Genomic DNA, 13,979 nt, shown 5'->3' on the forward strand with positions numbered 1-13,979 from the left:
GAATGCCACAGAACTACTGCAATGATAAGCTTTTCTGCTAACTGGCAAAGAACAAAGACACTTGAGATTTTTACAAATTGTCCTAGATATCAGCGTGGATGTTACAGCTTTTTTTTTTTTTTTTTTTTTTTTTTTGCGACAGAATTTTGCCTGTTGCCCAGGCTGGAATGCAGTGGCACGACCTCGGCTCACTGCAGCCTCCACCTCCCGGGTTCAGTCGGTTCTTGTGCTTCAGCCTCCTGAGTAGCTGGGACTATAGGCATGTACCACCACACTCACTTGGCTAATTTTTGTATTTTTGTAGAGACGGGGTTTCACCATGTTGGCGAGGCTGGTCTCAAACTCCTGGCCTCAAGTGATCCGCCCACCTCGGCCTCCCAAAGTGCTGAGATTACAGGCATGAGCCACTATGCGTGGCCAGACGCTACAGCTTTAACAGTGAGAGAGAAACTGGCTGCCACCGTCTCAGGTCTTCCTGACACAAGATCATCCTCAAATCCAGCTTTCCTAACATTCCATAGAAGTCTTGTCTGTAGCCAGGCACAGTGGCTTATGCCTATAAACCCAGCACTTTGGGAGGCCAAGGTGGGCGATCACTTGAGCTCAGGAGTTCAAGATCACCTGGGCAACACAGTGGGAGTCTCTCTACAAAAAATACAAAAATTAGCCATGTGTGGTGGTGTTTGCCTGTAGTCCCAGGATCGCTTGAGCCTAGGAGGTTGAAGCTGCAGTGAGCTGTTACTGCGCCACTGCACTCCAGCCTGGGTGACAGAGCAAGACCCTGTCTAAAAAAAAAAAAAAAAAAAAAAAAGTCTTATCTGCATAGGTGAGGAATCAGGGGACTTTGCAGGAATCATCCAAGAGGTCCATTTCTCTACCCCTGTCACTCACCTGGGTGTTTTTGTTTTGTTTTGTTTTGTTTTGTTTTGTTTTTGAGACAGAGTCTTGCTCTGTCATCCAGGCTGGAGTGATCTCAGCTCACTGCAACCTCTGCTTCCTGTGTTCAAGCGATTCTCTTGCATCTGGCTGTTTTAAAAATAGTTTTGCCGCCGGGTGCAGTGGCTCACACCTGTAATCCCAGCACTTTGGGAGGCTGAGAGGGGCTGATTGCCTGAGCTCAGGAGTTCGAGACCAGCCTGGGCAACATGGTGAAACCCCGTCTCTACTAAAAATACAAAAAAAAAAAAAAAGAAAAAAAATTAGGCAGGCGTGGCAGTGTGTGCCTGTAGTCCCAGCTACTTGGGAGGCTGAGGCAGGAGAATTGCTTGAACCTAGGAGGCAGTGGTTGCAGTGAGCCAAGATTGTGCCACTGCACTCCAGCCTAGGCAGCAGAGCAAGACTCCGTCTCAAAAAAAGAATAAATAAATAAATAATAAAATAAAATAAAATAAAAAAAAAATAGTTTTGCTTTTCCCCCCCTCATTATACAAGTTATGCTAGATGGAGTAATGTACATTTACTGTAAAAAATTTGTAATGTTCACCTTTGTCTCTTTAGGATAAATTGAAAGAAGTAGAATTAGTGGATCGAAGGTATGCCCATTGAGTAGCCTCCATGTATGCTCTGTATTAGTCAGTTTTCACACTGCCATGAAGAACACCTGAGACTGCGTAATTTATAAAGGAAAGAAGTTTAATTAACTCACATTTCCGCATGGCTGGGGAGGCCTCGGGAAACTTACAATCATGGCAGAAGACAAAGGGGAAGCAAGACATGTTTTAAATGGCAGCAGGCAAGCAAGAGCACAGGGGAAACTGTTACTTATAAACAATCAGCTCTCCACGAGGTCAGGAGATCGAGACCATCCTGGCTAACACGGTGAAATCCTGTTTCTACTAAAAATACAAAAAATTAGCCAAAAGTGGTGGTGGGCACCTGTAGTCCCAGCTACTCAGGAGGCTGGGGCAGGAGAATGGCGTGAACCCGGGAGGCGGAGCTTGCAGTGAGCCGATATCGTGCCACTGCACTCCAGCCTGGGCGACAGAGTGAGATTCCTTCAAAAAAAAAAAAAAATCAGATCTTGTGAGGACTCACTCACTATTATGAGGACAGCATGAGGGAACTGCCTTTATGATCCAATCACCTCCCACCAGATCCCTCCCTTGACAAGTGGGAATTACAATTTGAGATGAGATTTGGGTGGGGACAAAGAACCAAACCATATCACACTCCCTGCTAAGATGGCAATGCTCTCTTGCCAACGTTATGTATTTAAATCATGTTTTAATATTTACCAGGTTGACTGACAAAAATTAATGGTTCATTTAATTAGCATTTCTTTTTCTTTTATTTATTTATTATTATTATTAATATTATTTTGAGACAGGGTCTGGCTCTTTTGTCCAAGCTGGAGTGTAGTGGCACAATCTTGGCTCACTGCAACTTCTGCCTCCCAGGCTCAAGCCATCCTCCCATCCTCCCACCTCAGTCTCCTGAGTAGCTGGGACTACAGATGCATACCACCATGCCTAGCTAATTTTCGTTTTGTTTGTTTGTTTGTTTGAGACGGAGTCTCACTCTGTTACCCACGCTGGAGTTCAACCTCTGCCTACCAGGTTCAAGCACTTCTCCCGCTTCAGCCTCCTGTAGCTGGAATTACATGCACGAACTACTATACCTGGCAAATTTTTTGTATTTTTAGTAGAGACGGGGTTTCACTATGTTGGCCAGGCTGGTCTCAAACTCCCGACCTCAAGTGATCTGCCCACCTTGGCCTCCCAAAGTGCTGGGATTACAGGCGTGAGCCACTGCGCCCAGCCTAATTTTTGTATTTTTTGTAGAGAGGGGGGGTTTCACCATGTTGCCCAGGCTGGTCTCAAACTTCTGAGCTCAAGTGATCTACCTACCTCAGCCTCCCAAATTGTTGGGATTACAGGCATGAGCCACTGTTCCTGGCCATTTCTTTGGTTTTGAGTGAGGCTGAATATTTTTACATCTTTTCTCTAAAAATGCCAATGAAACGGCTGGGCACGGTGGCTCACGCCTGTAATCCCAGCACTTTGGGAGGCCAAGGCAGGCAGATCACAAGGTCAGGAGTTTGAGACCAGCCTGGCCAACATAGTGAAACCCCCTCTCTACTAAAAATACAGAAATTAGCCGGGTATGATGGCACGTGCCTGTGGTCCCAGCTACTTGGGAGGCTGAGCCGGGAGAATCGCTTGAACCCTGGAGGCGGAGGTTGCAGTGAGCCAAGACCACACCATTGCCCTCCAGACTGGGTGACAGAGTGAGACTCCATATCAAAACAAAAACAAAAACAAAAACAAAAAAAACCTGCCAATCGAGCTATGCTTTCCCTTTCTCGAAGGAGAGAGAGAAGTAATCCTTTTCCTTCATATTTGCTTATAAGACCTTGGGACAAGGAAGCCTTGAGAGATCCAGTGAGGGACTTGGGCAGGCCATCCTATATAGAGTGACTGAACTGGTTATAGCCTTGAGATGAAAGTCCCAGTGCACATAAAATCCTCCAGGGTGCATTTTTACTTTGGAAGTGGGTGTGTGTGGTAACTTAGAAAAACTCAGTGGTTTCAGGCTTGGTGGAATGATGTAATTTTTCTCAGGAAAGTGGCGGGGGCAGCCGTCTGTGTGTCTCAGCAGTCGGCCCAGGGCCTGACACATTGTGGGCACCCATAACACCTGCAGATTGAATAATTAAACACTGCTGCCTCTGTCCGGAAGGGTAACCCATTGTGACTCTATATGACCTGTCTGCCGGGGGGAGGGGAGAAGTGTGCTTTTGCATTCTCTTGCACTCATTTATTAGAAACCCTTAGACTTATTTTTAGTTTGGTTCTGAAACAGTCCTCTTAATATGCAGGAAGAGAGATATTGCCAATCCTGACTTTGAACTTCTGGAAAGGGCTAAGGGTGAGTGGAACTATAAACACACAAGGGCAAGTCTGACAGGAGCAGTTTTATTGTGACCACGTCCTTGGGTCCAGGAGGCTGGCCAGGCTGCCCAGGTAAGCCAGTGTGTCTTCCTTCTGGAAAACCACATTTTCAGGGCTCCAAGTGGCTTTTTATAGTTGTCTCCCATTTTTCTCTGTCTCCAGGGAAGGACTCCATCTGACTTACCATAGTTACAAGAGTTCTGTTAAAATAATTTATAAGGAAGCAGGTGATCACCAGAATGCCACAATATTAGGACCAGAAGGGAACGGAGGGATTATCTGGTGTCGGGGTTCTCTGTCTCTCTCAACCTACCAGCCGCCAGCCATGCTGCGTTAATTGTCAGTAGCAGGCCAATATAATGGTCAGTTCAAAGCTTAACGGTTTGTGGGAAACCACTAAAGACTTTAGGGCAGGAATTTGAGGGTGTTTTTGGTTTGTTTTTGTTTCTCTTTTTGTTTTTTTTTTTTGAGACAGACTCACTCTGTCTCCCAGGCTGGCATGCAGTGGCATGATCTAGCCTCAGTGCAACTTCCACCTCCCTGGTTCAAATGATTCTCGTGCCTCAGCCTCCCGAGTAGCTGGGACTACAGGCGCGCCCCGCCACTCTCAGCTAATTTTTGTATTTTTAGTAGAGACAGGGTTTCGTGATGTTGGCCAGGCTGGTCTCAAACTCCTGATCTCAGGTGATCCGCCCGCCTCGGCCTCCCAAAGTGCTGGGATTACAGGCAGGAGCCACCGCACTCGGCCTTGGAATTTGAGTTTTAGAAGTGTCATTCTGCCAGGCGTGATGGCTCACGTCTGTAATCCCAGCACTTTGGGGAGGCTGAGGTGGGAGGATTGCTTGAGCCTGGCAGTTTGAGAGCAGCCTGGGCAACATCGAAAGACCTTGTCTCTACCCACCAACCACGAAAAAAGGTGGGAGGGGCGTCATTCTGGCTGTTCTGCTCTGTGGTTAGGACCAAGTCAAAAGTGGAGGAGGGAAAACCGTAAAATCGAGTGAGAGGCTTGGAATAGGGTGGCTGCGTCGCCGGATGGATGAGTGGAGAGAGATTTAGGAGATAGGATTTACAGGATTAGATAATTGGAAAGAGAGGGTGAGGGAGAGGAAGGAGTCAAGATGCCTCCCAGGGTTTTGGCTTGGGTCTCTGGGCAGATGGTGGGGCCATTACTGGGTTAGGAGAGAAGAGAAAAAGCAAGTTTGGCAGAAAGCTGAGTTTGGGGGAAGTTATGTTTGAGGTGCCTGGGGTCCTCCAGAGGCAGGTGTCCAGGTGGCTGGACACCACGGTGTGGCGCTCAGGAGAGGGTTCTGGAGTGGTCGACACCGAAGTGGAGAGGAAGCAGTGGGATGTTCTAACAACGGTGAGGAATTGGGGAGGCCGCTGGGTTCGGGGTATGCAGAGTGTAGCGGCCAAGTAGCTGGCGATCTCAGGCACGTGATTGCCTGGTCCCGTAGCCCGGCGCTCGAACACTTTCAGCACCCGGGCAGGGGTAAGGGGCGGTGTTGGCCCCTCCCGGGTCCCGCCTTTCTGCCCGCCTCTCATCCTCTTTAGCCATTGGGCAATACCTCTGTCCATCAAGGGCCCGCCTCCGCAATTGAGCCAACCAGGGCTGGCAGGAGGGCGCTTCCTTCTGGAGCTGGGTCCTGACTAGGGAGTGCCTGGGTGAGGTGAGGACCTGGTGGCCGCAGTTGTGGCACTGTGCGCAGGCGCGGAACTGACCGGACCGAGCGGGCGGCTGTGGCCTCGCCAGCTGGTGAGAAGCGGGCGAGGGTCCGAGGTAGGGAAGGGAACGAGCGGGGAATGTGGACACCTCTTTCCCCGCCAGGCCTCGCCGGCGTCTGACCCTCCCGGCCTGCGGCACCGACTCAGGTGACTGGGCGGAGAGCTGAGGTGAGGGGGCGGGTCCGCGGCGGAGAGGGACCAGCTGGGCCTACGACCACGGTCACCCCACTCACGTGCGCGCGCCACGTGGGCCCGCGGGCTCGCCGAGGACCCTTGGCTACCTACCGGGGCGCCCCACTAGCTGCTCTGGCCCATCGAGCACCCCTTGGAGCTCTGTGTCCCGACTGCGCGCCCGTGTTTTACAGGCTGGCAAGCCAGGGCTCAGAGGCACCAAGCGGGTCGCCCGGGGGCACCCAGCTGGGGTACGGCCATGCCGGGGTTCTAGGGAGATCGGTTTTGGTGGGCTCCGGAGTCCATGCACTTAGCGATGAGGCTGTAGTCAGAGATTTGAACTTGGGATCTGTCTGTTTTCTTTAAGGATGCAAAATGGTTTGCGTCCTGGCTGCGGTGGATCGCCCTGCACCGCTGCCTGCCTTGACTGCAGGGCCGGAGCTCAGGCGCCCTCTGCTCCCGGACAGACCGCCCCCGCCCCGACTTCTGCGGGGTGGGCTGGCAGGGGGTGGGGGAGTGAGGGGACGGTCGTCAGTCCTGGGAACTCTTGAGATCCCGACAAATGATCTCGAGATCCCGAGGGCAGGATTCATACATGAAACCGGAGAAAAGCTCATTATAATGGGTCAAGGTTTTGTTCTGCTTTTTTTTTTTTAATTTAATTTTATTTTATTATATTCCAAGGAAAAGTACCACCAGAGGCTAGTGAAGGGACTAGGAAACTCGTCACCCCCTTGCGGAGGCAGATGTGAAGCTTTTGGAAATCAGTTTGGCAATGAGTCTACACCCTTGGACCTACTGACTCCTTGTTTGAGAAATAACTAGGATAAAACCTAAGTAGAGAAAAGGTTACTGCATAAGGCAGTACAGTTTGGTAGGGTTTTGTTGTTGTTGTTGTTGCTTTTAAAGAGACAGATCTGGCTCTGTCGCCCAGGCTGGAGTGCAGTGGTGTGATCATACCTCACTGCAGCCTTGAACTCCTGGGCTCAAGCGATCCTCCCACCCCAGCCTCTTGAGTAGCTGGGACTACAGGCACGTACCACCATGCCCAGCTAATCTAAAAATTTTTGTAGAGATGGGGCACTTGCTGTATCACCCAGGGTGGTCTTAAACTCCCTAGCCTCAAGTGATCCTCTCGCCTTGGCCTCCCAAAATGCTGAGATTATAGGCATGAGCCATTGTGCCCAGTTCAGTTTGGTATTTTATATTAATAAATAGCAAGTAGTAGAAACAGCCTCTAAATCTCCAGCAGTAGAGAATAGTTAAGTAAGTTGTGATTATTTATGTGAAAATATAGCCATCAGATGTGAGAAAATACTCTTATCAGGAAAGCCAGATTCAAAGTTGTGGTTACAACTCTACGAAAATATGTACAGAATGACTGGGCGCAGTGGCTCCCACCTGTAATCTCAGCACTTTGGGAGGCCGAGGGCAGAAGATCGCTTGAGCCTAGGAGTTTGAGACCAGCCTGGAAAACACAGGGAGACCCTGTCTATTAGCTGGGCCTGGTGGCACATGCCTATAATCCCAGCTACTTGGGAGGCTGAGGCAGGAGGATACCTTGAGGCCAGAAGGGCAAGGCTGCAGTGAGCCACAATCTTACCATTGCACTCTAGCCTGGGGACAAAGCCAGGCTCCATCTCAAAAAAAAAAAAAAAAGTACAGAATGACTAGAGGGGTATATACCTAATGATGAAAATAATAACTCCTTTTTTTTTTTTAGCAGAAGGGTCATATTTTATTAAATTCTCACAAAACCTTCTAAGACTAATATTCCCATTCCACCAATAGATAACTGGAGTGTTACCTCATCAGCAGTGTGTCTGATGCTACACAAGATAGTATCACAGCTAGTGTGCTATTGGGCCTCTGAAAATGTCATATTTAGCCAGTATTTGAGGACTTAGTGTGTGCCGGGTGCAGGGCCAGGCACTGGAAAGCTGTTGGTGAGTAAGGCAGCCATAGTTGCTTGAGTCATGAAGCAACTATACTCCATGGGGAAATATACATGTATATAAAATTTAGTTTTTGAGACAGGGTCTTGCTGTGTCGCCCAGGCTGGAGTGCAGTGGCAGGAGCACAGCTCAATGCAGTTTTGACCTCCAGGGCTTAAGCAATCCTCTCACCTCAGCCTTCCAAGTGAATGGGACTATAGGTGTGGGCCACCCTGCCCAGCTAATTTGTAAAAAAATTTTTTGTAGAAACCAGGTCTCCTTATGTTGCCCAGGCTGGCTTTGGAACTCCTAGGCTCAAGTGATCCTCCCGCCTCAGCCTTTGGAGTGGCTGGGGTTACAGGTATGAGCCACTATGCCTGAGGCAGATTATTTATTTATTTATTTATTTTTGAGATGGAGTTTCGCTCTATTGCCCAGGCTGGAGTGCAGTGGTGCAATCTTGGCTCACTGCAAACTCCGCCTCCTGGGTTCACGCCATTCCCCTGCCTCAGCCTCCTGAGTAGCTGGGACTACAGGCTCCTGGGTTCACGCCATTCTCCTGCCTCAGCCTCCTGAGTAGCTGGGACTACAGGCGCCCGTCACTGCGCCCAGCTAAATTTTTTTTTTTCAGCTTTCCTGGCTTTTTTTTTTTTAAAGTATTTATTGATCATTCTTGGGTGTTTCTCGGAGAGGGGGATGTGGCAGGGTCATAGGATAATAGTGGAGAGAAGGTCAGCAGATAAACACATGAACAAAGGTCTCTGGTTTTCCTAGGCAGAGGTCCCTGCGGTCTTCCCCAGTGTTTGTGTCCCTGGGTACTTGAGATTAGAGAGTGGTGATGACTCTTAACGAGCATGCTGCCTTCAAGCATCTGTTTAACAAAGCACATCTTGCACTGCCCTTAATCCATTTAACCCTGAGTTGACACAGCACATGTTTCAGAGAGCACGGGGCTGGGGGCAAGGCCATAGATCAACAGCATCCCAAGGCAGAAGAATTTCTCCTAGTACAGAACAAAATGGAGTCTCCTATGCCTACTTCTTTCTACACAGACACAGTAACAATCTGATCTCTCTTTCTTTTCTCCACATTTCCCCCTTTTCTTTTCAACAAAACTGCCATTGTCATCATGGCCCATTCTTGATGGTTGCTGTCTCTTCGGAGCTGTTGGGTACACCTCCCAGACGGGGCGGCCGGGCAGAGGCGCTCCTCACATCCCAGACGATGGGCGGCCGGGCAGAGGCGCTCCTCACTTCCCAGACGGGGCGGCCGGGCAGAGGAGCTCCTCACTTCCCAGACGGGGTGGCCGGGCAGAGGCGCTCCTTACTTCCCAGACGGGACGGCTGGTGCCCAGCTAAATTTTTGTATTTTTAGTAGAGATGGGGTTTCACCGTGTTAGCCAGGATGGTCTCCATCTCCTGACCTCGTGATCCGCCCACCTCGGCCTCCCAAAGTGCTGGGATTACAGGCGTGAGCCACTGCGTCAGGCCTGTTTTTGTTTTTTTTTGAGACAGGGTCTCACTCCCTCTCTAGCGAGAGGCCCAGGCTAGACTGCAGTGGCACAATCACTGCTTTCTGCAGCCTCAACTTACCAGGTTCAGATGATTCTCCTACCACAGCAGGAGGTGGGAGACTCCCAAGTAGCTGTGACTATAGATGCACACCACCATGCCTGGCAATTTTTTTTTTTTAATTTTTTTGGAGAGACAGGGTTTCACCATGTTGCCCAGGCTAGTCTGGGACTCCTGGGCTCAAGCTATCCACCCACCTTGGCCTCCCAAAGTGCTAGGATTACAGGCATGAGCCACCATGCCCGGCCCCCAAAGCAGATACTTAAATGAACACTTATAGTCTGCTGGTGAGAGTGAGTTTAATGTATTTTAATTAGTTTATTCTAAGTCATTTTTGTTCAGGATATTAGCAGATATTTTCAGAAGTCTGTATTTTTAAGAAATTAAATTTGTGGCCAGGCGCTTTGGCTCGCGCCTGTAATCCCAGCACTTTGGGAGGCCGAGGCAGGTGGATCACAAGGTCAGGAGATCGAGACCATCCTGGCTAACATGGTGAAACCCTGTCTCTACTAAAAATACAAAAAATTAGCCAGGTGTGGTGGCGGGCGCCTGTAGTCCCAGCTACTCCGGAGGCTGAGGAAGGAGAATGGTGTGAACCCGGGAGGCGGAGCTTGCAGTGAGCAGAGATCGCGCCACTGCACTCCAGCCTGGGTGGCAGAGCGAGACTCCATGTCAAAAAAAAAAAAAAAAGACATTAAATTTGAAACTTCAACTTTTTAATTTTTAGGTTTAAAAATATCCTTTTTTGCTGAAGGAACACATTTGCTGGTATAGTTTCAGAATGTCAAGTACTGTGTCCTACTGGATCTTAAATTCTGCAAGGAACAGCATTGCCACATTGCAAGGGGGCAGACGCTTATACTCCAGGTATATCTCAAATAGGAATAAATTAAAATGGAGGCTCTTTTCCCGGGTGCCACCCACCCTAAACAGTTCCCCGTGTGGTGGCTTTCGTCTGTGCAAAGCCTACAGACACACATCAACAGAGGAAGATGATTTTCACTTGCAACTCAGCCCTGAGCAGATAAATGAAGTGCTTCGAGCTGGTGAGTCAACCCACAAGATTCTTGACCTTGAAAGCAGAGTCCCAAATTCAGTGTTGCGGTTTGAGAGCAACCAGCTGGCTGCCAATTCCCCAGTGGAGGACCGGCGAGGTGTAGCCTCCTGCCTGCAAACCAATGGACTGATGTTTGGCATCTTCGATGGACATGGCGGTCATGCATGTGCCCAAGCAGTGAGCGAGAGGCTCTTCTACTATGTGGCAGTGTCCCTGATGTCCCACCAGACCCTGGAGCACATGGAGGGAGCTATGGAAAGCATGAAACCCTTGCTGCCCATCTTGCATTGGCTCAAGCACCCAGGGGACAGTATCTACAAGGATGTCACATCTGTGCATCTTGACCACCTCCGTGTCTATTGGCAGGAACTGCTTGACTTGCACATGGAAATGGGACTAAGCATTGAAGAAGCATTAATGTACTCCTTCCAGAGACTGGATTCTGACATCTCGCTGGAAATCCAGGCCCCGCTGGAAGATGAGGTGACAAAGAACCTGTCACTCCAGGTTGCTTTCTCTGGGGCAACAGCTTGCATGGCCCATGTTGATGGAATTCACTTGCACGTGGCAAATGCTGGTGACTGCCGAGCCATCCTTGGTGTCCAGGAGGACAATGGCATGTGGTCTTGTCTGCCCCTTACACGTGACCACAATGCCTGGAACCAGGCCGAGCTGTCCCGGCTAAAGAGGGAGCACCCTGAGTCAGAGGACAGGACGATCATCATGGAGGACAGGCTGCTGGGCGTCCTCATCCCCTGCAGGGCCTTTGGGGATGTTCAGCTGAAGTGGAGTAAAGAGTTGCAGCGCAGCATCCTGGAGAGGGGCTTCAATACCGAGGCCCTCAACATTTACCAGTTCACACCCCCACACTACTACACTCCACCCTACCTGACTGCTGAGCCTGAGGTCACATACCACAGGCTGAGGCCCCAGGATAAGTTCCTTGTGCTGGCCTCAGATGGCCTGTGGGACATGCTGAGCAATGAGGACGTGGTAAGGCTGGTGGTGGGGCACCTGGCTGAGGCAGATTGGCACAAGACAGACCTGGCCCAGAGACCCGCCAACTTAGGGCTCATGCAGAGCCTGCTGCTGCAGAGGAAAGCCAGCGGGCTCCACGAGGCTGACCAAAATGCAGCCACGCGGCTGATCAGACATGCCATCGGGAACAATGAGTATGGGGAGATGGAGGCAGAGCGGCTGGCGGCGATGCTGACATTGCCAGAGGACTTGGCGAGGATGTACAGGGATGATATCACTGTCACTGTGGTGTATTTTAACTCAGAATCAATCGGTGCATATTACAAGGGGGGTTAAGAGTCTCCCATCCTATTGTCAAGGTTAACATAAATGCTCTTCTAAAACGTTTCACTTACTCCTAAACTAGCTATCCAAACCTTGCTATTAAAGGCGCAGGCAGATTTAATTTGCTAAATAGACTAACAGGAGGAAAAAAACAAACAGCCTAGCTTTAAAAAACAGTGAAATAGCAGTGATTTCATGTCCCTGTATGTTCTGATTAAGTCTTATATGCAGAGAGGACAGAGCATAAAGTCTGTAGAATTGGCTTGGGCTCGTGTAGCCCAAGTCATTTGATAAAGATGTTGTTAAACTGTGTCAGCCTGAGCCTTCAAAGGGTAAATTTAATCATGATTCTGAGAATAAAGAACTTCAGGAGCTTCTTAGGTCTTGCCACAAAAATCTGCAAATTTGATAATTCTCCTGAATTCACAATCATGGACTTCTAGACTATGAAGAGCTATTTTATTTGTTTGTCTTTTATTTAAATTACTAAGGCCTAGGTTTACAAAGCATACTACAGGACACTTTTCTATGCAATATCCTAACTTTTTTTTTGTGATTATGCTTGTGAGAAATTTTGTAATACTACATTCTAGTTCTGTTTTCATTTATTTTAAAACTGAATCCTTAAACTTGCAAACACGCCTACTGTAAGCATGCTTGGAATGACTTGTTTTGGTTTTCAGCTGATAGGATCTATGCCTCTGGACCAGCTGAATTTACTGGTGCAGCTTTTTGTCCCCTCTACTGAGTCCCATTCCAGAAACTTTGAGCCACGCTAGGAGGTAACTAGTCTATGCCTTAACTCCTGACCTTTCCTGCATTAGTAAAATTTCCTCCTGGGCTGAGCCTTTAGGGGTTGATTCATAGCATTAAACTTTCTGATTATACCTCTCAAACATTCTTCTGTCAATTCCACACAATCCTTCTACCTCTGCTATGCTGAACCCCTCATTCACCCTGCACCTGCCAACTGCAAAATACTGTCTGAAAGAATCTTTCACATGTTCCTGCTTCCTATGGCTGCAGGAAAGGAGAAAATGTGATTGCATGTGGTAGTTGTGGTGTTAGATGTTTAGACAGGACACGTTAATTTAACGGATTGTGGACTTAAGATTCAACCTCTATCTGGAGAGGTGAAAATACAGAGGCTTAAGGACAACAGTTTCTAACCAAGGTTCTCTGAATCCTTTCCTGAGAGGTGGTGTGGAAGAAGGAGGAGTAAGACTTATCAGATGGGATGCTTGCCCCAAGACTGTGGGATAAACCACCATTGCTAGTCCTCAGGAATTAGACCATATTTAGTATAGGAGTTGGGGCAAAAATAAAAGTGTAATTTGTAATGGTTTCTGTGGGCTGTAGACTCTTTGTATTTACTTGGAAATTCAGTCATGTGGATCCATTTTGGAGATGAATTTCATCTCATGAGTTGCTGTGGCATTTAAACAACAGGAAATGTGTCCCTAAATGGAAACAAATATAATCCCACAAAACCAACAATTTTATTTGCCTCTACTACATCAGGCAGAATTCTTCAATTAAGCTGAACTACATTTGTTGATCCCTTTTCTCACCTTACCCCTTTATGCCACCTACTGAAAAGAAAAGCAAATAGCTGGGTTTGGTTTCCTGTTTTTTGTCTATGTCCCAGCTGACATTCAGTCAAATGTTGGGATACTTCTAATTTGGTGGTGTTTCTCTGTACATTTTTCAGTGCAACTGTTTAGTCATGTGTTTTCATCTAAGAAATTATATTTTGAATATTTAAGCCTTGATCCTTTTATTCTGAAACCATTAATATTCCTTCTTGGCTGGGTGTGGTGGCTCACGCCTGTAATCCCAGCACTGTGGGAGGCCGAGGCGAATAGATCACCTGAGGTCGGGAATTCGAGACCAGCCTGACCAACATGGGGAAACTCCGTCTCTACTAAAAATACAAAATTAGCCGGGTGTGGTGGTGCATGCCTGTAATCCCAGCTACTCGGGAGGCTGAGGCAGGAAAATCGCTTGAACCTGGGAGGCGGAGGTTGCGGTGAGCCAAGATCGCACCATTGCACTCCAGCCTGGGCAATAAGAGTGAAACTCTGTCTCAAAAAAAAAAAAAAAAAAATCCATCTTATCTCTTAGTCCTTCCTTCCTTCCTGCCTGCCTGCCTGCCTGCCTGCCTGCCTGCCTGCCTGCCTTCCCCTCTCTCTCTCTCTCTTTCTTTCTTTCTTTCCTTCTTGACAGGGACTCCCTGTAGCCAGGCTGGAGTGCAACGGCATGATCTTGGCTCACTGCAACCTCTGCAGCCCAGGCTCAAACGATCCTCCTGCCTCAGCCTCCCGAGTAGCTG

At 48.6% G+C, this 13,979-nt stretch overlaps 1 protein-coding gene across 4 annotated transcripts; it reads left to right on the plus strand.

Annotated features, from left to right (window-relative positions):
• Nucleotides 1–5,485: 5,485 nt before the first annotated feature.
• PDP2 (pyruvate dehydrogenase phosphatase catalytic subunit 2) lies at nt 5,486–13,764 on the plus strand. Of its 4 annotated transcripts, none has more exons than XM_024233035.3 (2): nt 5,486–5,643; nt 10,016–13,764. In XM_024233035.3, the coding sequence occupies exon 2, from the start codon at nt 10,070–10,072 to the stop codon at nt 11,657–11,659; it is 1,590 nt and encodes a 529-aa protein (XP_024088803.2). In that variant the 5' UTR covers nt 5,486–5,643; nt 10,016–10,069; the 3' UTR covers nt 11,660–13,764.
• The last annotated feature ends 215 nt before the right edge of the window (nt 13,765–13,979 follow it).

The sequence above is a fragment of the Pongo abelii genome, chromosome 18 (assembly GCF_028885655.2).
Source record: "Pongo abelii isolate AG06213 chromosome 18, NHGRI_mPonAbe1-v2.0_pri, whole genome shotgun sequence".
NCBI lineage: Eukaryota > Metazoa > Chordata > Mammalia > Primates > Hominidae > Pongo > Pongo abelii.

Excerpts from the sequence above, each read along its gene's own strand:
- PDP2 (XM_024233035.3), top strand. The coding sequence starts at position 10,070 with ATGTCAAGTACTGTGTCCTACTGGATCTTAAATTCTGCAAGGAACAGC.